A 27384-nucleotide genomic window follows, 5' to 3' on the forward strand; every position below is an offset into this window, starting at 1 on the left:
CCCTGCAGCAGCTGGTAATGGGGGGGGTTTTTTTTTTTTTTTTTTTTAAAGAACCAGGAGCAGGGGCTGGGAGAGTGGGTGGGGGATGGAGGCTTATGGCGGAGCCCCCCACGCAGCGCAGGGCAGTAGGGTGCAGCAGGGATTGCCTCCCTTCCTGGCAGCAGCCGGTGACTGCGGGGCTTTTTTTTTTAAAGCTCTGGGATGCTGGGGCCGGGCAGTGCAGCCATTGATGGGGCTGGGAGAGTGGTTGGGGGTGCTCAGAGGGGCTGGAGGAACAGGCAGGGGATGGGACCTGGCAGGGGTCCCCCCATGGTCCTCTCTCCCCTCCTCCAGCCCCTTCCCCTCCCCACCCCCACCCCCCATTCTCTACTTACTGGCATGGAGTCTTGGTCCAGCTCCCTGCATTGGCGGGTGGGGACTGTCCGAATCTCCAACATTCTCTGAATCTTTCCGGATCAATTCGGACCTTTTTACTGGTCTTCTGATTTGATTCAGATTTGGAGATTTGGCCACCAAATCGGGCTGAATCTTCTCTGATTCGAATCGGCACCCAAAGCTTCGCACAGCCCTAACTGGTTCCTAGTTACCAGTGATAGGCAGGTTATGGAGATGTCAGAGTGTATCCATCTCTGACTTGTTCCCCTTACCAGAAGATACCAACAGGTAAGATTCTCTGTCTGTATTTTAAAAAATATGTGAATTTACATAAATTATAAGAATGATCGTGGCTAGACTAGCATTTATATGTTGTACTTACGCTTCAGAACATAAACCCACCAACAGTTGTGCCTCAGGTTACAGAAACAATTTCCTCACGGGCATGTTATTGTATAATGCTCATTATGGAGGTGTGCATGAGATGGCAGGGATATTACAGATCCCTCTGAAGCATGACTTTCCCACTAGTGGACAATAGCCCATTGGACCAATTAGACCATTGCTCTAATCTGAAAGGAGTATTCCTAAAATGCCTTCCTTGGGGCAGTAAATTATAGGCATTACTGAAAACATCACCCTATCAGAGTTATGGTACTAGAATGTTTTCTATGAGGGTTGGTTCCCTTTAAGAGAAGCTTACCTTTACTAAGGGAAACACAAGCAAGCTCCAGGGAAATAGTATATAAAATTAATATCTCTATTCTAGATGGAACAGGGATTCCTTAACAGGAACCGTTTTCCACTTATCCCCTCCACAACCAATGAAAAGTTGATTACTTACTTTTATTAGTAGTTATTGATAAACTACCAGTGACACCTTCAAGTTAATTAGTTTGTGATTGAAACATTCCTGGCAGGGATGACAGGTGGCTGGAATAGCCAACTCTTAGATAGCTTCCCATAAGAATAAAGAATTGATTGGTTCTGTTTTGTTGTCAGTATGAACTAAAGATTTGAAGATAATTCCAAAAGGGAGGCTGGGAATATAACTTTAGGTAAGTAGTTCTATTGTCTAGCTCTGTAGCAGGGCCCATAATCCTTGTTAAAGCTAGTAGTACAGTACAGTGGTGGATTTGTGTACTGTGTGCCCAGATCCTCAGCATTACTAAATCTCTTTGGTGACAATTGCAAGGAGATTAAAACTGTCCTAGAAGAGTATCTGAAGATGTCTGGATGTCCTTGGCTGGCATGCAGCCAGCCCCTGCCACCCTGCTCTTAAAGATATATCAGAATTGAGAGTGAGTAGGAGGAAGTATGGTAAGAGCTTTCTGGATTCCACAGATTTCTATCACAGCTGATCTGGTGTGCACTGGGAGATGACCCAGCCCTCAACTGATTCTTGGAGGTGAAGGAAAGTCATTGTACCTTTCTCCCAGGCATCCCATACAAACCCATGAGGAGTCAGCCATTTACCACTGCAGTGTCCTACAGGATATTGATTTTGCATGTATCCCATATAGGTTCTGATGAACTATAGGTAAGTATACATTCTGAGCTACTGGGGCAAGCTATTAAAATGGAAATGGTATAACATCTTTGGGTTGAGCTAAGTAGCCTATTGAGTAATATTGTCTCTTAGCCAAAGTAAATAACCCACCTGTAGCTGCATGGTTGCATTTTTGCCGCTTCTAGTCGAGCAGTGCAGCATGGGATAGTAAGATGAGGAAAAAGTCCATCTGTGAAAGTAGAGCGAATGGTGTCTTAATGGTCTGCATCAGGGGTGTCAAACACACAGCGCATGGCCTGACTCCAGGCTGCAGTGCTGTTCTTTCTGGTTCCCTGGGCTACTGGCAGGCCACTGAAAGTTGGCTGTGTGGCCAGGGGAAATGGCCTGCTGCAGAATCCAGGGCTTTAAGGCTCCGGTGGTCATGGCAGTTGGCAGCAGGAGGGTAAATGAGGGCTGATACAGGTGTAGTTGCCCTCCAGCTGTTTTGCCCATTGCCCCTGCTGCAACTTAACTCCTTGGCTGCTGGCCCTGCTGGAGCCACTGTGTGCCCCATGTTGGAGCTAGTGCTGTCATGTGGCACAGGGTGTGCTGTGGTAGCGCCAGCTCCAGCACAAGGCATGCAACCAAAGCTGGAGCAGGTCTATGTGCCCCATGCTGGAGCTGGAGCTGGAGGTGGAGCTATCATTGGCACTGCATGCTCCGGACTGGGAACCCTGTCAGTGATTGGAGCTCTCTGGCTCAGGGGGACACCATGTGCTTCTGTGGCTGGGAGCTTTGTCAGCTATTGGAGCTTTCAGCCCTGGAGCACATGGTGCACCCCTGGGGCTGGGAGATCCAGTCAGCTTGCAGGGATCCCAGTTATGGGAGCAAAGATTGCCTGTGCAGGAAGAGCTCAGGATCATGATCCCAGGCTCCCCTTGCACTGACAATTTGGCGTGATGGGATGCTCAATCCAACAATAGTGGCATGGCTGGAAGCATGATTGTTGGGATTGCACATCACATCCCATCACATATTCTTTTTAACATCTGTAGGCACAAACAGAAGTGACAATTTTCACCCGATTTGCCCCCTGAAAGTGCGCTACAGCTGTGACCAAATACAGGTGCATGGCTGCAGCGCACTTTAAAAGAGCTTGACCCTGCAAAAATCAGAACCCTCGTTGCACGAGGATTGAGATGAATGTGCTCCAAATGGAGTTCCTTCAGTAACTTGTATCTCTGCACGCCATGGCAGAACTGGGCTGATGCAGCCCCAGTGCTGTCTTCAAAATGGGAGGTGGGAGAGTGAGCAGGGGATTTTGGCCTCCCCCCACCACCCCATTCTGAAAACAGTGCTGGGGCTGGGAGTGGGGGGAGGGAGATGTTGCTAGGGCACAGCGGCTGCAGGCCCACAGCTACTCTAAACAGCAGCTTGGTCTCCCAATCGCTGGGACCCAACAGTGAATGTCTGTTGAATCTGGGGGATCGTTGTAACTCATGGCGCTTCACAAGAAGTGCCATGAGTTCTAGTGGGGAGCTGCTTTTCTGTCTGCACGTGGAAGTGGCATGTGTGCTGCATGTGCACACAATCAAAATACTTGCACATCAAAACTCTATGATAGGAGCCGAGAATTATTTGGCCCCTTAAATTGTATCTGCTGTTACTTAGTAGAAATAGCAGGCTTGAAATGAGAGGCTACTTTTGAAAAGTAGGGTTTTTGCTTTACTTTAGTAGGCAGAAAAAGTAGGTGGGATTAATGCTGCAATTTCCAATAGGAGAAGCAAATACTTGTTTTGTTATTGTTTGTTTTCACTTTCTGTAGTTAATATACATCCTTACATGGTTGTGTTGCAGCCTACCAAAGTTATTTTCAGTTTATATTCCAGGATGTATCACAACATTTCCTTAAATATGACAGCTGCAACTATCCCATTGGGTGTTTTGACACTCAAATTGGAGCAGACCTGACTGAATGCTGCCGTACCTGGTCGAATTTATACTGAGTTCTCAGAGCTTTTGGTTGATTCCTCTTCTGCTTATTTTCCTTTCTCAGGCTCTCTGCTTGAACACAGTTAAATGGCTCAACACAAAAAATAAATTTAAATCATCCCCCTCATAGAAAAAAATAGGATTGTGTTTATTATGGCAGTGAAGATTGGTTTGTCAAGGCTTTCTTAATGCCCTTGCATCTGAATCAGTTGAATCATGAACCTGTCATACTTCTGTATATCCTTTTTTTTAGTTTCTGATGAGGTTAATTTAGAACTCCTCTAAAAACTGGGATGAGACAAAATAGCCTTCCATTTGACAAAAACAGAGTTTATGGCTTTGCTGGGTGGGAAGATTGTAGCTCAGAGAATTTTTTTTTTTTTTCAATTCACTACTGAAAATGCTGTCACTTAGAATTTTGTTACTGTACTTATGGCAAAATGCTATGCTAAATACACACAATCCAATTCATTAATGCTTGTTCTTTGTAAAAAATATTGTACTGTTCTACAGTGATGATCACAGGCACTACTGTGTACAGTAGAGCTCCTATGGGATTTTTTATTATTACTGTACAATACAGGGGCCATATCCCATATGTAGAATCTGCCTTTTGCAGTCCTGTTGACTTAATTGGGACTTCACTCAGACAGATGGAGAGCTCTGTTTTCATTATTGGTATTGTAGTGCAGTACTGTTCCTAGGAAGCATGTACAAAATATGTATATAAAAAAATGGGATTAAATTATGCAAATTGCATAAGGCTCTGTACTGATTGTTTATAGCAATTTAGATAGCCTTTATTGCCATTGTATCTAATTGCTATAATGCAGACTCTCAAAAATATGTAACTGTGCAAAGCTCCCTATGATGTGTATCAGAACACTATTACCAATACAGAATCCCAAGCTTAATAAGAAATGAATTGCTGGGAGTTAATAAATGAAATAAAATGCAAAATAATCAAATAAGAAAATAAAGTGTCAGAATCTTCAGCATTGGAATGTGGGAAATTCAGTGAGTGGTACCTCATTGCCACTAGGGGAAAGGAGGTTCCTTAGCTAAGGCATTGCCCATATAAGTGGCCTGGGTCCTATGTGCCTAATGGACCACTTTCACCCTTATATACACTGCAATACCTAAGGTCAGCTGAGAGCTACTTCCTATATGCACCAGCTCTGTGTTAAGCTCAGTTGATGAAAAAATATGGGAATTCATTCTATGTACCCCATTCCCCTTGAGGACATCTTCTGGAAGCTCTGTAAAACCTTATTTAAGCCCATGTTCAGCAGGCAGGGTTAAGTTTTGGCATATTGTCTGGGGAATTCTTTTATTATTTATTTTATCGGGTTTTTTAATTATATTTATTATAAGCCACCCTGAGTCTTTTGGGTGGGGAGGGCAACATAGATGTCAAATACATAAATAAACAACCCCCAAACAAATGTCCTCACCTCGGGAAATGGAACCATAATGCACATATCCTTCCTGTGTCAGTGGGGGGCCAAAAGTTTTTGCGGGTGTACCGCAACTTAACCCTGCACTATCCCTGAGTGCCAGTCTGATTCCCTTTCCCTGTGCAACCTGCTGCTCTGTTTTTTGTTCCTTGCCCTGCCACCGTTCCACTTATTCCCTCCCTGATCTGCTGGATGCAACACACACAGGTTGCCCATGCCACACAAAGCAAAGAGGCCTCATGTTTAAAACTGTTTTTACAGACTAAGCCCTTGTCTTTATGACATGTAGGGTCAGCCTGGAAGTCCCACTGGAGGATGTCCCACCTGCCCATGTCTCATTTGAAAAAAAAAAACTGTGGGCTGAACAGAAGTTTAGTTTCTCCAGGGAGAGTCCTTGCTCTCTCTGGAGAAACCACAAGTATATAAAAAAATTATATTTTTTCTCCCAGAGTAAAAGTGGCTGCTCAGGAAGAAAAATAACTTGGGAACAATTCGAGTGAAGTGGCTTCTGGGAAAATATCTCCCAGGAGACAGAACTTCTGTACAGGCAGCAGATGCAGAGCCAGCCTCCACAGTCCCAGTGTGCTTTGCTTCTCCCTTGCCGTGTCCCACATGGGGAGGGACAGCATGTGTCAGTCACAGCCAAGCAGGGAGCAGAACATGTCTCCGTAGTGCTTGGGCCTGGAAAAGCCAAGCCCTGAAACCATTAGGGGGGTGTCTTCTGCTACTGGTTTGTTCCCTTTTGGAATCGCACATGGGTGTGGGGAAGCATACAAGCATACACCCTGCCCAGCCTTAGCTGGGCTTCAACACAGCTCTGGGGAGGGGAAAGCCTGAAGGGCTCTTTTGTGCATGGCACAGTGCCCACCTCCTCTTACCCTGATGATCCCTGCTTGCATTCACTTAAAAAAAACCCAAAAAATCTCTGCAAAGCTCTCTTCTGGGCCATGTGCTGTCGGGCCCCTGGCTGCCCACCATCCATAGGGCAGGGGCTTTGCTTCTCTGTCTGAAAATTGTACAAGTCAGTTTTTCTCATAGGAGAGCAAACCTGGAAGATTTGTCCTGCATGACTTGAACATATGTGTGCAGCCTGTGTAACTGGTTTAGTGCAGGCTTGGGTACACACCCAGAGCCACTCTCGGTCTGTCTGCCTCGTGCTTCTTATTGTGTGCTCAAGGCTGTGCTACACTGCTACTTTCTGAGCTTGGGCAGACAGGATATGCTTCTAGCAGCGTCGCCAGTCTCCCCACAGAGGCAGTGTAGTGTGCCTATCTCTGCAAGACCCGATTAGTGAGACTCCTTGAGAGCAGAATCAGGTCCTGATTTTGCTAGGCTTCTGCAGGCTTTGTGGTTTCTGTGCATTTCCTCCTCTTTTTTAAAAACTGTAATATAATGCTTGACAATTCTGTGTACCATCTTCTTCAGGAATTAGACCTCTGTCCTTTATTTGGATCCTCACAGGCATAAGCATCCCTCTCGGCGTAGCTGGTTGCAGAATCAAGGTCATGATATGAAAGAGTTTTTATAAACAGAGTGGAGACATTACACTTTCAGATTTGGCCGCTTGGCCCAAATAGTGACGCAAAGGAGAAATCTTACTGCTCATTGTCTCCTGCTTCTCCCATGCAAACTATTTACACCACTTCTGGGTATAATATTGCTCTTGTCTTATCTAATTTCATAAGTTACATCTGGATCTACATTTTGTAACGTTGAGCAGCTTTTAATAGTGTGTTCCGGCCATTTTTGCTTCTTGGTTCATACGTGTTTATGCTTCAGTAAAATAGTTTGTCTAAATAGTTTGGTTGCTGGTAGTAAGTAAAGTATTTATGAATCAATGATATGTTTATGGTAGCTTAAGAGTGGTGTTGTAGCTGTGATGGTCTAAAAATTATGCAAGAAGGAAGGATTTCTTAGGATGATGTCTTTTACTGGACCAACTATGTAGCTGGGATAAAGTTACCATTTGAAAGCTTGTTTAACTTTATCCCAGCTACAAAGTTGGTTCAATAAATAATGTATTTACTCAAAGAAGTGGTTTTTACTGTGTCCTCTAATACTCAGATTATGTTTGATATGATATATTTTTGACAAAGATAATCGTAATCTAAGGCTGTCAACCAGGATTTAAGCCTCGTAAGTGGTTGCTGTGGTTTGCCTAGTGGTGATTGCCTTCCAGAGCCTGAGAATAATGTGCAAGCTCTGAAAACCAGAGAGGTGTTTTTTACCCATGGAATTTTGTCTTTTTTTTAAAAAACAAAACAAAAACGCCTATAAAGCCACTCAGGTTCCTAGTTAACTCTTGCCCAATTTCCTCTTTGATATTAGGCACAAAATCCATCCAACAAAATCCAGGAAACAATTTTTGAGCAATATTTTCTGAATTTTGAGTTGTCTTTTTCTTTCTACTCAATCTATACATTCTTCTTAACTATGTGCTTTTATTTTTAGGGATCAGCAGATTCATACACCAGTAGACCTTCAGATTCGGATGTATCTCTGGAGGAGGACAGAGAAGCAATCCGCCAGGAGAGAGAACAGCAAGCAGCCATTCAGCTTGAAAGGGCAAAAGTGAGTGCTTTCTCTGTCTTTAATAATAGCAGGTTTGTACATTATTTTGTGACATGGCAGCTTTTGCATGGTGTTTGGACTCGCACCACAGGTTTATAATGATGATAGTCTCATTAGAAAATAGTTTGATAACCAATGGAAGTACAAGATACTAGAGGGGGAAACGCCAAATATTTTCACAAAGAAGTTATTACTGAAAGTGGGGAATGAAATTATTCTCCTTCAATCCTGTTGAAGTCAGTAGGGGTCCAGAGTATTGTGTGTGTGGCCAGCCTGCCAGGCATGCTGCAAAAACATTATAAACTGACTCTGGAACCAAAGCTGCACAGCCATATTCATGCAATAGCTCACTCCAACAATTCTGTTCTCAATTCAGGAGCTAACATGGGTGGAGCAGCCCAGCATCTCAGCACAACACTGCGTGATGCCACAAGGAGATTCAGGAATTTGGCCAGTCTCGTCAGTCCTCCTCCCCTATCTGCCTTTGAATCTTACCTGTAGCACTTCATTGCCCATTGGTTAATGGAAATTGGCACCTTAGAACATTAGAGCGGTATCTGTAAGAGGGGAACTTTATGGCATTTCCAGGTCTGTGTGGTACCCCCTGGAAGGAGGAGTTCGCTTTCCTTAGATATGTCATACCAGAGGCTGAACACTCATGCTCAGTTGTCTGCTGTGAACAAATCCTGCAGTTCAACTTTGGACACAGTATAAGAATGCACAGCTCTGTTCCTGGCTGGTGTGGAGTGAGGCCAGTTTGTTATGTCTGGATATGGCCTAATGTACTATGCACCATCAGTAGATTATTTTTTTGTTCAATACAGTTAGCATATTAACTCTTAAATCTGAAAAGTACAATAACATTTCTACAACATGCTTGTTACATGTATTTCTATTTCTAGTCTAAACCTGTAGCATTTGCTGTTAAGACTAATGTGAGTTACTGTGGAGCACTGGATGAAGATGTTCCTGTCCCAAGCACTGCCATCTCTTTTGATGCCAAGGACTTTCTGCACATTAAAGAGGTAACTCCAGGATGCAATTATTCCTTTTACCAGCCAACAAGTAAAACCTGAGAAGTCAGATTTGAGCTGCACAAGACAAAAAAAGAAAGCTTAATATCAGCCAGCACTGCATTGAACATCTGTTTGATTAGCAGTGGCTCCCAGGATCATTTGTCATTATCAAAGCTGTAATGCTGTAAGGCTATCTCTTGTGCTATTAAAAATGTGAGGTTACAGATTTACTGCCAGGTCTTAGAAACAAGATGGGAGATCATATCCTAGTTAGTATATTTAAAACCCACTTGAAGTTGTTGTGTTCAGATTCTGTACTTCAAAACAAACCTGTCAAGTGGTGAGCTTGAGACTAAGAGTAGGTATCCTGGGAGTGAAAAGGAAGATGTTAATCCAGTCAGGTCTACAAACTACTCTGGAGAGACTCTGTAAGAGAAAGAAAAGGTCTAGAATGAGCATTGGGGGGAAATATCTCAAGGAAAGCAGGAGGGTTAGGGTTGGGAGAAGGAAAACCCAAAAGCTAAGAGAAAAAGGGTGCTGCCAGAGGTGACACTGTCATGTGATCAGCCCGCTGAAAGTGCTCTACAGCTATGCTGTGACAGAAATGAATGGCTGTAGAGTGGTTTAAAAGTGACTGATTGTGCAACAAATGAACTGTCACGTATTGAAGGATCAGATGGAGGTGCTCCAAAGCGGAACACCTTCATTTAACATCTGTCAGTCCCTGCACACAATCAGGGCTGGATTGATGCAGCCCAGCCCCTCTCCTGATGCTGTTTGCAGAAAGTGAGGGGAGATGAAGGAGGTGTAATGTGCTGTGGGCTGGGGTTTGGCCAGCCTCAGCTGGAAGGGAGGCGAATAGATTGGAGCACCCTCGCTTTGCAGCTCACCCCCAACCCCATCCCCCTCCAGCTCAGGCTGGGCAAACCCCGGCCCTCAGTGCATTACCCCTCCCTCATCCCTGCTCCCTTCTTGCAGACAGAACCAGAGCTGGGAGGAGTGGTGGGGCTAGGGAAGAGAGGCTGTAGGCAGGCAACTCCTCCCCTGGATCAGCTCAATTTCCCCCCTCCCCCACAACAAAACAGTGAATGGACATTTTTCACTGTACATTGGGAATATTTCCCACAATTTTTTAAAGCCGTCTACAGTAAACCCCCAAATGTGCATGTTCACCTTTTCACAAGTGTATTGTTGTAATATCTGCAAATGACCAAGAATAGCAATCTCCACTTCTTTTATGAAACACACAGCTCTTTTACTTTATTTTACGAATTTAGCATTCCAAGTTCAAAATCTGTCTATGGGAGTTAAAATCTTCATAGCAAAATTTGCCGTGGGCCAAGAGCACTGTCCTGCACTGGGGCAAGGCAAAGTAACCACACTCCACCCCAGAAGAGAACCACCAGAGAATATGCCTCTTTCCTGAGATGCCTGACATGTCAGAGAAAAGCACCTGCTCTCATATCATTCAGTGGATGCAGTTTGCTACTTCTGTTGCACCAGGCCCCTTATGGAGTTTGTGCATAGGACGAGGTGGAGGAATTTTCATCATTGCTTCACATGCTACAGAGTGCTTTTATTGAAAACGTATTGTCATCTTGCAGCTAGCTTGTGCATGAGTTGTGTGAGAAGTTGTCTGAGAAGAGCCACTGCTGGCTGTGAGGAGCATTTAGCAAGTGGACAGTTCGGGTGATCCCCTCATTCTACATCCCTCTTTGGGTGAATGCAGATGGAAATTGATTTCCTTGCAGTTATTGTAAGAAATATTTACATATCTGCTAAGATAGAGGCAGGATGGAAACCTGAAGCTACTCGTCTGTTCTGCACTGAATTTGTTCCCCAACAAGAACTTGTTCTGACAACTTAGCTCCATGACTGAATTTTCCAGCAACCCTCACAAGGCTGACTCCACGCACCCCGCAGTTTCTAAACTTGCTATGCAGGATATCCAAAGCAGAGAGCAGCTGGCCTCATAGGACAGATGGATTTCAGACACCTAATCTGCTCTCTTTCTGAATCATTTGAAGATCTCTTTTGCAACCCACCTATCATAGTATTTTCTTAGGGCATTTTTACACATGCAAGTGCTGCAGTACCAGGCTCTATACTTGCAGGTCTATAAGTGGCGAAATGCGTGTCAGCACTAAGAAAATGTCAGCGGCACATAGGAGGTGCTTTAGTTCAAAAAAGCACCACCACCATTTTCTCTGCGCTGACATGCATTTCACTGCTTATACAACTGTACACGGTGCAGCGCATGTGAAGCAGACTCAATTAATTGAGTCTGCTCTAAAACAATGGATCTCCAGCATGTCGCAGGACAAAAAGGTATGTTTATAACTGCCATTAGTTTCTATACCACTTTTGATGCATCTTCCTCATTTCACTACCACCCTTCAGAGATGCTCCACTGTTAAGCCTTATCTACCACCAGCACTCCAAATATTTGCTCTCAGCCGTCAAGGTGCAAAACCTCTCCAGTTAACTTTTGCCTTCGCAAACTTGGTGAACATAATGTCTCCATCTCCCCTCACCGTTCGCTTATCCTTAACCTACATACTCTTTCCAGAGGACTTCTAAACATTTTTTATTTCCTCCCTAATGCAGATGGTCAGCTTCAGATTTCTTGCAACCTATGCTGCCTTCATGCAGGACCTTTTGCTTCCTGAGCTACCTGTTCCCGTCCTCCTTGTCCTTTAAATGCAGGCATTAGCCAGATCTCAATTAGAATGAGAAGGGTTAATCATTATATCACTGTTAACACTAAAATCCTTGGGCTTTTATAGACATGCATTCACTAGCCAATTGCCCTTCAATAATGACAGAGGGTGGGAGGGGGGGGATGGAGCACCTGTACCCACCACCTTGCGCCACTGCTGCATCCCAGGAGCAGGGGGCAGGTAGGGGGGTGGGGGGAAGCTTGCCCCTCTGTACTCCTCTTTCAGCACCCTGCACCGCTCTGCTGGCCTGCCCACCCCCCATCACACCCTGCCCGGTCCTGCTTCTCAGAGGCAGCAGAGTGCTGCCATGATACCATGGTGGTGCTCTGCAGTCTGACTCGTTGTTTCACTAACCAATCAGAGTGGTCCAAGAGCATTATGGACAGACAGACAGATGGACTAAGTCCTTTATTATATAAGTCCTTTATTATATAAGAATATTCAGTGACTAAATTTAACACAAGAGCATGAAACACAATCATGTAATTACAGCATGTCGGAGCAGCCTTGCTGTACGTATATAGGAGCCCTTTGGGTTTTGTTGGATTGTGGCACCGCCTTAAAACATTTTAAGTGTACTTTTCTTCTTTAAGCTTACGTCTACGTAAGACATTGTAGACGACTACACCACACTCGACTCTGCCACCAAGGTCTAGTCCTCCGGTCTGTTGAACGCTAGTTCTTGTGGCCTGACAGCTTGGCCTTGATGGCTCATATTAGCAGGGCATGTCCTCTGTCTCACCCACCATGTCTTGATCTTTTTAGTAAGAGGGGAGGATCCTTAACGGTCTATGCTTGCCCTCACTTGCCTTCACAGCTTGTTGTTTCTTGGGGCTCTGCCTCCCTGTACACTCTGTTGTTACACCAGCCAGATCTTATGGTCTAGCCAGGTTGTGTGCCATCAGACGATAGAATGGCAGCATTCTCACAATTGGTCAGTTAGTCGGGCTCTGGCCTGGTAAATAGTCCCGATAGGTTAATGAAAGTCTCCCTCTGCCCTGTCATGGTAGTGTGGGGATTTGGCATGTCAAGCTCCCTGTGTCTGGGTTTCTCACTAAATGACTGTTAGGCCTTTAATTGCAAGTCCGTGGGTTATTATGACTATGCCCAGCAGGCTAGTCTGTCAAGTCCTTAATTTTCTCTTGTCCGGTGTCGTTAACCCTCACTGCAACTATGAGGCCCTGGACCCCATCCCAGAACGGACTCACAGATCGTTGCTCTTGCCACTCCAGTGAGGCAAATGCTGTCTCTCTGCACCTCCACATCATGCTGTATGCTCCTCCACCGTGTGGTCCCAGTCCTTCCATCCTGAGGGTCCTCTGAGCCTCAAATTAGATGAGCAGGTTCTGCTCTGCCCCTTTTGCCCCTGCCAGGGCAGTCGTTGCTCTGGGTCAACACTCTCACAGTCATGATCCTGGGCCTCTGTTCTCCCTTCAGCTGGTGTGGGATGCGTCTTTCTGACATCAGCCACTGCACACCAGCCAACCTGGATCTGGCACGAGCTTGTAAAGTGCAGCAGCCATAGTGCTTGGAGCTCTTTGGATCACACTGACAGTGTCTTCACTGGTAAGTTCCCACTCCCTTGGGGACCCTTGGGGACTGATAGCAGTGCTTCTTGAGGTCTTGTGTCCCCTGTATGGGTTGTCGGGACTCCTACAACAGACATCTTTTTCAATAAATCAGTTTAATACCAGGCCTTCATCAAGAAAGTCCACATGGATGAGGATGACATGTTCCTCAACCTCAGAGTACCAAAATCTAAAGAAAGAGAAGTTCCTGAAGACTGGAAGAGGGCCAATGTTGTGCCCATCTTCAAGAAGGAGAGGAGAGAGGACCTGGGCAACTATAGGCCAATTAGCCTAACTTCTATACCAGGGAGAATCCTGGAAAAATTCATCGAGGAGTCTGTGTGCAATGAGCTTGCAGAAGGTAGGATTCTGAATGACAGCCAGCATGGCTTCATCATGGGCAGGTCTTGTCTTACCAATCTTACCTCCTTCTACAACCAGGTAACTCACCACCTGGATAAGAAAGAGCAGGTCAACATTGTATATCTAAACTTCCACAAGGCCTTTGGTCTGGTATCCCATGGTGTTCTCACAGGAAATTTGAAGGATTAAAGGCTTAACTGCTCAATAGTTAGGTGGGTAGAAAGCTGACTGTGGGGTAGGACCCGAAGAGTTCTTCGAATGAACGGATCTGTGTTGTCCTGGCGAGAAGTGGCCAGTGTTTGGTCCAGTGCTTTTCACCATCTTTATCAATGATTTGAATGTGGGGGCAAAGAGTTCACTGGCCAAGTTCATGGATGACACCAAGTTATGGGGGATCATGGTCACTCTTGAAGATCGGCTGCAGATACAGGTGGATCTAGACAGGCTAGCAAATTGTGTGGATCAGAACAAGATGAACTTCAACATTGAGAAGTATAAAGTGCTTCATCTGGGGATGAACAATCCCCGACATACTTACAGGCTCGATGGCTCCAAAATGACTAGCACCACAACTGAAGGGGACCTAGGGTAATAATAGACCATAGTATGAATATAAGCTGTTAGTGTGATGCTGTAGCCAACAGGGCAAACAGTACTCTGGCGTGCATCAACCAATGCATCTCTAGCAAAACCAAGGAAGTGATTCTTCTACTTTACTCAGCATTGATGAGACCGCAGCTGGAGCACTACATCCGGTTCTAGGTGCTACACTTCAACAAAGACATGGAAAAGCTTGAGAGAATCCAGAGAAGAGCCACCCGTATGATCAGAGACTTGCGAGGCAAGCCATACCAGGAAAGGCTGAGGGACTTGAACAACTGTTCACCAAGGCACCCTTGGGGAAAACCAGGAGCAATGGCCACAAACTCCTGGAAAACCATTTCAGGCTTAACACTAGAAAAGACTTCACAGTTAGTGTCCAGACTGGAATAAACTTCCTCCAGAGGTGGTGCAATCACCTTCCCTAGAAATCTTAAAGAGGAGGGAGGATGGTCACCTCGCTGGAATCACCTGACCCCAGTTGTCTTTCCTGCCTAGTGCAGGCGGGCTGCCCTGATGATCTTGCGAGGTTCCTTCCAGCCCCTTGCAATCTATGAATCTAAATCCAATGGATTTAGATAGAAGTGAGGTTACCTTGGCAGCAAACTGGAATATCAGCTGAAACTGGTGGGTCCCTATATTCAAGATGCATCCTGCATGTCTCACCTGTCACCTACAGGCCCAAGTATTATGTACCTGTTTAATGAAATGAAATAGCAATAATTACTGACACTGCATAAGAAATCAGACATAGCAACCAATAGCAGTTAAATGTACTCTTCCCACACACTGAATGCTAAGAATAACATGTGGAAGGTGATGACCTAATGTGAATAATCTTGTTTCCCCCCCCACTGCATCAGTTTCATTTCCCTTATTCAGATGTTCTCACCATGAGCCTGACTCTGATCTCATTTATGTAAGCGTAAATCAGAAATAAGTCCACTGAAGACAGTGAGATTGTTCGTGTGAGTAAGCACTTCCATATTCAGGGACTAAATTTAAAACAAGAGCATGAAACACAATCATGATCTGATGTTAGGACATTTACATTGGTTTAAGTCCACTGGTTTAACTTGTTCTTCTGATTGGTACTAACATAGGACCAGATCTCAAGGTTGTGAATATACCTGCTAACTTCCATGGAACTAACATACTTAAAATTTAAGCAACTGCTAATGTGATTTTCTGGATCAAAACTGTAACAGATTTGGGCCTAAGGGATGGATATATGGACAGTGGAAATAAATCAGTGGGAATACTTCTATGAGTAAAAACTGGGCATGGGAGAGAGGCTTGCAGGAGTAGGTTTAAAAAGGACAAGGGGAAAATAGGAATTTATTGAGACAGGCTGAGATAGTCCAGAGAGAAATCTGTCCTGACCCAGTTTGTGCTCGCATTGATTCCTTGGACATGTAAAAGACTTCAGTTTTTAAAGACCTCTCTGGCTTTTCTGATTTACTCACGTAGGATACACAATTTGTCCAATGATGAGCTTTCAGTGTGAGCACTGGCTTTCAAAGCAGCGTGAGGTTAAAGGGTGGGGATGATAAAATGTTCAGAATACTTAAGACTTGTCAAATGTGTGAGTTAAGTTGATAATCTGTGTGTGTTACAGAAATATAATAATGACTGGTGGATAGGAAGGCTGGTTAAAGAGGGCTGTGAGATCGGTTTTATTCCAAGTCCACTTAGACTGGAGAACATCCGAATTCAACAGGAACAGAAGAGAGGACGTTTCCATGGAGGGTAAGAATGCCCTCAGCTGGGTAATTTTTGTGTAGTTTTATTGATATGTTTTTTATGCATCGCTCAGTCTTCACCTGTCTAAATGTTGAATTTGCTTTTGGATTCCAGAATGGAAAGGGGGTAATATAAACAGGTTCAAAGAAGATGATAAGAATCCTAGATCTCTTGCTGTCGTTAACACAAAGGGCAAGAAAGACCCAGGTGTAGGCATTGAAAAACAAGTTACATAGTGGAGAGACTAACAGTTGGAGGGTGCCAGGGATTTAGAAGTCTGAGTCCATGCAGGCTTAGATCAACTGAGTGAGGTCACTCAAGGACCTGAAGATTTTGTTCTACCCCCTCATATTCTTAACATTTTTAGTTCTAACTATTAAATGTGTGTGGTGGGAACAGCACAGAGACATGTATTACAGCACCTGTGTCAGTGCAACCTTTTCTTTAAGAGATGATCTCTTAGACTGACTTTGCAGCCTCTGCACCCCAGGTGGCTCCTTCCTTCTTTTCGTCCTTCAGCCTGTCTTCTCATTGTCTCCCAACTCCTACATATGGGTGCTGTGGATCCCTTGGTTACTATGGACTTGAACACTGGCCTGGGGGCCAAAAACTACTAATGCTAATCTCAACTCTGGCCTTGTAACGCTGTCTTGTAGGGACTGTCATCTTGTAGTGGCTAACTGTGCAAACTCAAGATTCACCTTAGAGCCAGAGCATAACTGTGGCTTACTTTGAGGAGGATTATACAGACACATAGGTAATGAGGAGGTTAGAGCCTTTAAAGAGGGGCATAGTAAAAGAAAGGCAAGACAATTAAATTTAGTCATAAGCAGTGGCAAAAGTGAAGCACATAATTTAACCTATATGGTGCTGGCAGGAAATTGGTATACTAATGTATTTAATCAAGGTCAGGAACCATTTCAGAGGTAAGTCATTGGAGGAAATATTTAAAATAAACGAACAGCATTAACTCTGGTTTATCTAATTTGCTGTTAGCCTGAAACAGTCCTAAAGTTAGCCATGTTGCCTCTGTGGGTGGAAAAAGGGGTGACTAACGTGGATAAACAGTACAGTAAAAGAGAATACAGAGTGATGACCCTAGAGATGGTATTCCCCTAGGCCAGATTCTATGTTGGTACATATAGATATAACTCCACAAATCCAGTACAGCTGCACTTTTTTACAGCAGCAGAGCATATTTGTCTCCTGGAATTCCTTGATAATTAGATCAAGGTGAGAGGAGGAGCACCTACACGAGATGCTATTGCATAGTAGTTATTGCACATTTATTTAGTACTTGTATAATCAAGTACTAAATAAATGTACAGTAGCCAGAGTTATTGCACAGTAGTGTCACTTGCAGTAGCTCCAGAGAAAGCTTTTTAAGTGACACGACTGTGCAGTAACCTAATAATACTGTGCAGTAGCATATTAGCACTGTTAGCACAGTATTATTCAGGTACCTCAGTCAGTATCTCATGTAGTTGTACCCAGGGAGAATGAAATAAAAATTATGAAGGAAAAGAGGAAAAATAAATGTTTGTAATAGTTTGTATTAGGATCCATGAATCTTTCTGAAAGAATTTGAAAACCATTCATGAATTAAAAAGAGAGAATTAACTTTTGACTGCCTTTCAACACATAATAAAGGGTTATTGCATGCTGATCATGAGAATCCTGTGTGACCCTAAGAATTCAGTCTGCTGTACTTCTAGGCAACTTCATTCAGAGATTCAATAGAATTCAGTTTTTGTCTTCTGTGGTTGGAAGTTTTTTGTACAGAAGGACTCCAGAGCTTTGGCTACCTGGTAGGACAAAATGTGTTTGGTGTGTTCTTCCAAAGAAAAATGCAGTTCCTGTTTTGATTGCCATACTGCATAATAGAAAGGCAAAAGCTATGAATTTATATTCATACTAACAATTGTTTGGCCCACTGAAGGAAAAAAATTCAAGTCCCAAAACATTTTTAAACAAATAGCTTATACTGTAAGACCTCACCCTTGCAAAGGGATCCACCTGTATGAATGCTTTTGCTGGGGTAGAGACTCACTGAAGTCGATGGAATTCTGTGTGGATGAATCCATTTGTATCATGATGGCATTCACGCTAGTGTGAGCAAAGACTGATTACGTGGTGTTTCTGGTGAATTAAGCAGGGCCTATAGTTTAGAATTCATGCTCATTCCAAACTTTTGGGAGGGTAGAGAGTGACAGTGCAGCACCTTGGAATCTGGACTTGGATAGACATCCCCTTATCATTTATATGCAGTCATTTCAGGCCTCTGGGTCTGCCTTAAATCGTAGCTCGCAGATATGTTCCAGCGTATTTGAAACAAACAAAGAGAGCTTTTCTGCAGGACAAAGGAGGTGCAGAGCCTCCTAGTTATTTTGTGGTTGTACAGCAGGTTTAAGTGCTGATAGGGCTGTGTGAAATTTCAGTGCCATTTTGTTTCCTTTTGGATTTGGGTGGATGGTGCAACACCAAATTTGAAATGGAACTCAAGGTTCTGAAACAGCTTTGAAATGAAACGGGCCATCTGAAATGTTTTGGAAATTTTCCGAAACAATTTGGATGTTTCTGAAATGTTTCAGAGCTGTTTTGAGCTGTTTTGGAGGCGGGCTTGCAGGGAAAGAAACTAAGGGGGAGATGGGGGGAGGAGGAGGACTGCTCTGATATTGACATCTGTAGCTGGCCAGTGACAATGATCTGTCCCTGAGGTCTCTTCCAATCCCAGTGCTCTGAGGGAGGGGCAGAGAAGCACCATAATAAGGCTGCTTGTAAATTGCTGTGTGCCATTTTGCAGCTGCATCTGTGAGTGTCTGGAGCAGCAGCAGAGAGCAGCATCTGTAAGCTTTGCTTGCAGCTTGATAGTGCCTTACTACCAAGTTGTAGCCATTGCTGTTAATCCTTTCCTATTTACCCTTGCCTACCCTTCCCCAAAAATCTTGTTATTTGTTCTTTTTTCTCTCCCTAACAAAAAGGAAGTTGTGCTTTGCCTGGAAAGCACTCAATACACATCCATTTATTACACATACACTCACACAGACGCACATTTTTTTCCAGCACATGAAATACGAAGCGTATTAGAAAGGCAGGTGCCAGGTCTTCTGGCCGGGGAGGGAGAGGGAGAGCTGTAAGTTCCTCCCACCCCCCAAATTTAGACTCAGCCTCTTCCCTAGCACTCGCAGACATGAGGCTTCTGGTGCTAGTGGCAACAAGGTGGTGGGACCAGTGCCTGCATCTGCACCCCCTCCAATAACACCAGCCATAATAATAACCCCCAGCACCACCAGCATGGCAAGTAGCACCAGCATGATGACAGTCTCCTCCACCCCCATTTCAGTTCCCAGCCTGAGCCTTCCGGTGCCAGAGCGGGGCTGGATCTGGAAGCAGGGGACCCAAACACCCTAACAAAAGAAATTCTGGGGACAGAGAAGGAATCTGAGTTTGTGCTCCACTCTCCTCCAGGTTCCCTTAGAGCCAGATCTTCTTCCCTGGAAGGCAGTTTGGAGGAGGTTGAGGTAGAAGTTGAGGAGGCTAGTGGCTCAGCTGAATCCGCTCCTGTTGTTGTGCCTCTGCCTGCTGAGGAGGGGGATCAGGCAGGATCCACACCCGCACCCCAGAAGTGAGGGGGTAGTGTGGTGTGGGACGATTTTGAGGTGGCAGATGATCCCAGGTATGCTATCTGTCTGCACTGTTGATGTAAGACCAGCCAGGAAAGGAAGAGAAACACTACAGCACCACGGGGATGCTGATGCATCTCTGCAGGCACCACCCCCTTGCTCTTGGTCCTCCTCAGCCTGGCACCAGTGGGAGCGTGCCCAAAAAGAAGTCCCTCTTTCACTCCAAAGCCCCCGTCCCCAAGAAGCAGAGGCAGGCCACCCTGGAACAGCGGGTAAAGGAGGACACATGGGGGGGGTGTTGCAAAAGTGAGCAGGATCACCCAGAGCATTGGGGAGATGCTTGCTCTGGATAGCCTGCTCTTCTCCCTAGTTCAGGAGCCAGGGTTCAGGCGGCTCATGGCGCTCATGGCCCCATCCTTCCAAGTGCCTGCATGCACCCCCTTCAGCAGGATGGTGGTGCCTTCCCTGTATGAGGCATGCAGGGAGTACTTGAGGAAGGAACTGCGCAAGGCAAGTTCGCAGGTGGCCTTGAACTTCACCTTGGACACCTGGAGCTGCTGGGGTAGAGATCATGCCTACGTCTGCCTCACATGGCACTGGTGCCATCAGTCAGGCCATTGGTGGGCTCTCTTTCACGTGGAGGTGATGGATGAGTTCCACACAGCAATGGAGATCATGGGGGCTGTGAACCGCATGGTGCAGGGGTCGCTTGTTGAGCTGGGCGAGCTCACCCGTGGGTTCATGGTCACCAACAACAGGCCAACATGGTCAAGGCGGTCTGTGATGGTAACTTTGTTGGCATCTGCTATGTGGCACACAAGTTCCACCTCATAGTCAGGGGTGCCTTGGAGCGGGACAGGGCTGCCAGTAACAACACCATCAAAACCGACCAGCTCATTTTGAAGTGGAGGACGATGGCGGGCTGCTTCCACCACAGCATCAAGGAGGGCAAGATGCTGTGGGACAGACAGGTGGAGCTGAGCATTCTGCAGCACAAAATCATGCAGGATGTGTTGACTCAGTGGAACTCCACATACCTCATGCTGATGGAAAGGCTGATGGAGCAACAGAAGGCCACCCATGAGATGGTCTTGCTCAGGGAGGTTGGGATCAGCGGCCCCCTAAATAGAGCTGAGTGGGATACCATCTCCCATATCTTGGTGGTCCTCAAGCCATTCCTTGAGACCACTGAGACTGTCAGCACTGGCGATGCCCTCCTTAGCCAGGTGATCCCCATAGTGAGGGAACTTGAGAACCAAATGGAGAATTTCCAGGGGATCAGTGTTCCTGGTTGGGGCAAGCCGCTGTCACCAGATGTGCAGGCACTGGTGAAGCAGCTGAAGGAGGTCATCAAGAAACAGCTGGATGGTATGGTCCATGTGGCCATACGTGACCTGAGAGTGAAGGGGAGCATGTGCTCCAGCAATCATTGGATGGAGGTGCTGGTGAACAGAGTCCAAGAGGCAGAAGGGCACATGCAGGGGGACGTAGAAGAGGGGGATCCACTTTCCCATGCCAGCACTCCCAGCAGCAGCCAGTCTCCTTCATGACAGGTGCTGCCAATGTGGGCCAAAGGCATGGCTCCAATGTTGGGGTCCAGACACACCAGACCCCCAGCATCGGGCAGGTAGCGCCGAGGCCTCTCGGCAAGGACGTGGAGCCACTGGACTGCGACCCCTTGGCCTATTGGGCAACCCACAGCCACATGTGGCAGGATCTGGGCACGGTTGCCCGGGAACACCTGTCCTCTCTACTGACCAGTGTTCAGCATCCCTGGGGATGTTGTGACACCCCACCACACCGCATGGATCCTGGTTTGGTGGAGCAGCTGGTGTTCCTCAAGGTCAGCCTCCCACTGCTGAGATTCCCCAATCTCCACCTGCAGATGGAGTGAGTGCCACCCTCCTCACTCCATCCACACCTGTTTCCTTTTTTTTTTTTTTTTATTAACCATTTAATGCCCTCCTCCCAGAGCTGGAGGTGGCACTCACTGCATCACCTGCCAGCAGGGGAAGAACATGTCCCTGCTGAGCTCCTGTGCCAGGACAAACTTGGAGGTATGGGCTGGGGCTATAGGGAAAGAGGAGGCCCCAGGTCCTGGGCATGACCTAAAACTGCACCCTGCCAGGGTTGGGAGGCCTGGTGGGACTGCCAGTGGTGTGGCAGCTCCTGGAAATGCCAGGACCAAAGATCTCCCTGGTGAAAGGCGGATAGGAGGTGCCATAAACTCCAGACACCACACGCAAGCACAGAGTCCTGGTTAGGGAAAGCCCAGACCTGTAAGATCTTTGAGACCTGAGGCTTGCTGATTGCAGTGGAATTGTGAGGCTCCAGGTGAGCTTAGCTTAGCTGCCTGGGATGCCATCTGCAAGGCATGGGCTTTTGGGTTTAAAACCCTTTGTCAGGCTGAGGAAGTGTCTAATTCAGGAGTGGGCAAAATACAGCCCGCAGGCCATTCTGTCTGGCCCGCAAGGCCATTCTGTCTGGCCCACAGGGCCCCTGAAAAATTTAGAAAATTAATATTCATCTGCCCTTGGTTCCTGTCAAAAATAACAGGAACCAAGAGCAGTAGGACCCAGGGCTTCTACAACAGCGGGGCTCTCCTGGCCCCACCCCCTCAGCCAGAAGCCCCAGCTGGGGCTTCTGACCTGGGACCATGTGGCTGCCCCATGCCAGAACCGCAGGGAAGGGGGAAGGGGGTGGGGGAAAAGGGGAGGACCCCGGCCAGGGAAGGAGCCCGGGGAAAAGTGGCTTGGGAAAAAGCTGAGCATGGGTGGGGGAAAGTGGCCCCTTGCCCACTCTGTGGTCAGTGGCCCGCGCTGCAGCTGCTTGCAGCCCGCATGGGTCTGCCTGTGTGTGCTCCGGACAGCTCCATGTGGGCTCTGAGCGGCTGCAGCACGGGGCACTGGGCAGGGGAAGGGCCGCTTTTCCTCTGGGCTCAGCTTTTCCCCGGGCTCCTTCTTGGCGTGGAGGAAAGTGGCCCCTTGCCCGCCCCGTGGCCAGCACCCTGTGCTACAGCTGCTTGCAGCCTGTGTGGGGCTGTCCAGATCAGGCACAGGCAGCCCCAGGTGGACTGCGAGTGGCTGCAGCTTGAGGCGCCAGCTACGGGGCAGAGAGGGGCCACTTCCCTCTCCCCCCCACACTCGGCACCACCTTATGACCCAGCCCCACTGCCAGCCTGGGCCCCGCACTGGCTCTGAGTTCGCTTGTAGGGGCTGTGTATGGTGACAGCAGCTGCGGCCCCCCTACTTGCCGCGCTGGGCAGTGTTTGCCACCACTGCCTGTGGGCTGCCCAGCACGCACTCTGGGTGAGCAGCAGCAGCCAACACTGTCTAGAGCGGCACGCGGGGGGGCCACAGCTGCTGCTGCCGACCAGCAAGCCTAGAGCCGGCTTGGAGCCCAGGCTGGTAGCAGGGCCAGCTTACAAGCTGGTGCTAAGCATGGGGAAAAGTGGACCCTTGCTCACCCCATGCCCAGCACCCCTCACTGTAGCTGCTTGCAGCCCGCGTGGGGCTGCCTGTGCCTGCTCCAGACAACCCTGCGTGGACTGTGAGCACCTGGAGCAGGGAGCGCTGGCCATTGGGGCAGGCAAGGGGCCGCTTTTCCCCACGCTCAGCACCAGCTTCGTCCCTGCTGGTGAGCAGGGAGTCAGAGCTGCATGCTGCCCCCCACCTGTACTGTGGGGCTGGGGAGCACTGGGAGTGAGTGGGCAGGGAGCCAGCAGGAGCATGGAGCCTGCACTGGTGTCCCCGGGCCATTGCCGGGGGGGCCCAAGGCAGGGTGGCAGAAGAACGGGGTCCCAGCTGGCAGGGGCTCTATGGAGCCGGGCCAGCTCTCCCTCTTCCTGCTGGTGCAGCCCAGCCTGGCTCCACAGACCCCTGCCAGCCTGTGCCCCGCTTTGGGCCCCACCAGTGCTGGCCCTGGGACATTGGTCCCAAGATGGTGACCAGGGGGCGGGGCACTTGTCAAATGACGGGGCTACCCATGCGGTCCTCGACAGCCTGCCAAAACTGGGTAAGCGGCCCTGTGCCTGAAATAATTGCCCACCTCTGATCTAGTTGGTATGTGTGTGCTCTTCCTGGATGGAAGGAATAGTAAAGAAGCCAGAGGCTGGTCTGGCATGCAATGCAGGCAAGAAAACCAGTCAGTGAAAATGGAAATAGAGGCATCAGGGAGTGAGAGACAGGCTGGCGGGGGGGTAGGGGGATGTAGCAGGTAAAAGTGGAAAGCTACCTGCTACCTGGGGAGTCAGATGTCCCACAGGTTGTAGTGTGTTATAAATCCAGTGTCTATATTGAGTCTATCCAGGAAGACTGCTGGTGGCTCGGCGGCCCCAGGAAATGCCAAGACTGCAAACCTCCCTAGGGAAAGGAGGGTAGGAGCAGGAGGCACCTGATAATTTCCAGCTACTGCACAGTTCTGGCTGGGGAAAGCCCAGACCGGTAAGATCTTTGAGAGGCCTGAGACTTACTGGTTGCAGTGGAGTTGTAAGGGTGAGAACAGGGGCTACCATCCCTGCAGTTTTCACCCTGCTGCACCTTACACACGCACAGTCTCACATGTCACGGGTTTTGCTTGTCAGCAGTTTGAGGTGCAGTTTCCCAGAAACCCCTACACCTGTCTCCTTGAAACTTGGCAGGCTTCACAGCCTCAGAAGGGGCTAGCATCCCTGCACATTTCATCCAAAGCAGGCAAGAAATGACAAAGTTATAGGCAGTTTTGTGATTCCCCATTATAGCCCGTGGCTGAAACACCATCGAAATTCCAAAACAGCTCCGAAACAGTTTTGGCTGAAACAAAACGGGACAATGATTCGAAACACCAAAACGAATCACTGTCCCTCCGAAACGCCGAATCCTAAATGAAATGAAACACAGCTGTTTCGAACAGCCCTACGAAACATCGAAACAAAACACTGTCTCTCCAAAATGCCAAATATGAAACTGAAATGAAACGCAGGCATTTTGCAGAGCCCTAGAGCAGGGCTAAGTGAGTTTATTCCTCAGAATGGTTTGTGTTAATGAGACTTTGTAATGCCATAGGAAATCAGGTGGAAATTCTTCTTCGAGTCTTGGAGAAATGGTGTCTGGCACGTTTCGGGCTACACCCACTTCTACAGGTGAGTTTGGATTTTGTTTACAGATGCTATTTCTGAAACTTATTCTAAAAATTGCAAAAGAAGAATGTGATACTCTTTTCTCCTCTTTTTGCTAATTTATTAAAATATTCCACAGTGGAGTCCTTGCATTTTAAACCCTCCCTAAAATAATTGGAGGAAGAGAAAAAGTCTCTGTTCCTGAACTTGTAAGTGACAGTTAAAGAATAAGAGAACTGGAGAATCAGGAAAGAGTCACCAGTTATAATAATGTTGATCAGAAAGAAGTCCCAGTGATGTAACTTGAGCGCACTGGCAGAGTGATCTTTGTGTGAAAATCTTGTGATTATTGGGTTAAACACTTTTTAACCAAATTTTTGTTTTGGTCTTTTAGCAAAACAGAAACAAAAAGTGGTAAGTAGCTTTTAATCTACTACATGGTTCCTAGGATTTGCATGCAGCATCTGTTTTAGATTATGAATTGATTGGATACATATTTCTTCCAGACAGAACATGTTCCTCCTTATGATGTTGTGCCCTCCATGAGGCCTGTTGTCTTAGTGGGCCCATCGCTGAAAGGGTATGAGGTATGTATTCCGGTTAGTTGAAGTTACTTATCATTTCCTAGCACGCTTTTGGCTGGTCTGCTTTGTGTTCCTCCACTTTTTGATTATGAAATGATCTTAGTTGAACTACTAAGTAGTACTCTCTATGTAGGATCTAAGGCCTTGTCTCCATGCAGAAGTTGCACTAGGTTAATTTAAATTGGCAAAGTCCAGAACCAGTTTAAACCAGTGTGGAAGGCTATGTGGATAATTCTATTATGGTTTAAACCAGGCTTCTTTTGGTCTAGCTTAAACCAATTCCACATCAGTTTGAACTAAACTGGAATAAGTTAGTTTAGATGAGAGTGAAGCTTGAATCTCCTTGCAGTTATACTGCTTTAAAAATGATGGGACTCCATTGACTTCAGTTGAGTTATTTGTAATTATAACTGGAATGAAAATAGACTTTGGGGCCTGTTGACATTGCATTAATTTTTTTTAATGCGTGTTAATCACTGGTGGTGCTGGGGGAGGAGCAGCCCCTCTCCCCTCACTGCTCTGTGCCTGCCTGTGTGCTGGGGGAAAAGCGGCCCCTCCCCCTCACTTCCAACTCACACACGCACGCGCACACATACACACACACGTGTCCTGGGAGCAAACTCAGCAGCTGGATACAGGTAAGTGTATGGGGAATGGTGGGGGTTGGAGGGCCAGGTCTTGGGGACTGTCTATGGTTTGTGCATGTGTGAGTACATCCAAAAATCTTTATAATAAATTGAGATTTGATTATTGCTTAACTGCTTGATTAAAATTGCGATTAATTACAACTATTTTTTAAATTTCACAATTAATCACAATCAATTATTTTAATTGTTCGACAGCCCTAATCTGAATCTAAACAAGCACGTACAAAGCTTTTTGCTTTAGTTTATCTAAATAATATTTACATGAGAGTTTAGTTAAGATAGTGGTATTTTCTCATGTAGACAAGACCTTATTTAAATTGGCACAAGTTTTGTGTGTAGACAAGACTGAACTACCCACAGTTACAAAGGAACTTTCGATCTTCATTATCCCCGATTTAGCCATTAAGAAGATAAGGCACATTAGGAAATGTTGGATAGTAGAGACTGGCCAAGCTGGAGTACTCCAGTGTGGCCACTCTAGAAGCTGACTTTTTAGAACCATCATTATCACTTAGGCTTGGTTTTCAGAAAATTATCAAATAAAAACATAAGTATAAAGAGAATCGTAGCCCACCTGAACCATCACCCTCTGCTGAGCGTGATATGTACAGCAGAGTCTCCCTAATATACACAAATAACCAGGACATTCTTTCTTGAAAGTTTTTCAGAGTTAACAAGGCAGGCTTGGATTAAACAAAACTAGCTCAGAGTGTCACCATGCATTCCTTTGTACCATGGAGATGTACGTAGTACATAACACATTGCTAACTTGAAGAACAAGCTTAAATTCATCTCTGTTCAGCAATGAATTTTAGTATGCACTTATATTTATATATCTCCTAAGAGCCTTGCTTAATTGGTATCTATATGAATTTAAAATCTAAGATGTGCTTCATTTAGAATAATTAAGATTGTAGTACTTTATGGTATACTGGTATACTGCAGTGCATTTATTTCATAAAAATAGTATGGTTAGGGCACAATTCTAATCTTAATACAGAACTCTGCTCTTAAATAAGACTTTGTGGAGGTGAGACTTACTGGATTTGCAGATTAACAAACTGAGAATTGGAGAGGCTCTACTGTATCTAATTTTCTCCTGGCTGCCTTTTAATTACATGTAATGTAACATTACCTTCAAGGCATAACAATTCATCTTTTGCATAACTGAATTGACTTTGGTGCTATACCACAAGTGAATTTTGCCATGGGGCTTTTGAATCTGGAGGGTTTTTATTGCTTGTTAAGAGTAGACTGTGCTACAGATTAAACCCAACCATTTTTACATGCATCAGTTAGTTATGGATATTTATTTCAGTTATATATTATAAATTATTCATTTTATATATAGAGAGACATATCTATATGTCTAGTATATATCTATAATATATAATTGAATAATCTATCTATCTATGTGTATAGATAGTATAGAAACAAATCTCTGTGTAATATATGTGGGAAAGTTCTTTTCACATTTTTCTGGTTAAAGTCTACAAAAAGCATTTGAAACTAAAAAAAAAAAAAAAAAAAGGGAAAAAAAA

General features: G+C 46.0%; 1 protein-coding gene across 2 annotated transcripts in view; it reads left to right on the forward strand.

The window, feature by feature from the left end:
• The window catches only part of CACNB4 (calcium voltage-gated channel auxiliary subunit beta 4), a 200089-nt gene that overhangs the window by 88396 nt on the left and 84309 nt on the right, over positions 1 to 27384 (forward strand). For both annotated transcript variants that reach the window (XR_002098499.1, XM_019522409.1), the window contains exons 2-7: positions 7765 to 7884; positions 8787 to 8909; positions 15770 to 15900; positions 24560 to 24636; positions 25007 to 25026; positions 25119 to 25199. Coding sequence is in view for 1 of the 2 variants with exons in the window: in XM_019522409.1 (XP_019377954.1) it covers positions 7765 to 7884; positions 8787 to 8909; positions 15770 to 15900; positions 24560 to 24636; positions 25007 to 25026; positions 25119 to 25199 (552 nt within the window). In the remaining variant the exon portion in view is untranslated. The remainder of the gene's footprint in view (positions 1 to 7764; positions 7885 to 8786; positions 8910 to 15769; positions 15901 to 24559; positions 24637 to 25006; positions 25027 to 25118; positions 25200 to 27384) is intronic.

Source organism: Gavialis gangeticus, unplaced genomic scaffold (assembly GCF_001723915.1).
Source record: "Gavialis gangeticus isolate Ggan-Ray unplaced genomic scaffold, GavGan_comp1, whole genome shotgun sequence".
Lineage (NCBI taxonomy): Eukaryota > Metazoa > Chordata > Crocodylia > Gavialidae > Gavialis > Gavialis gangeticus.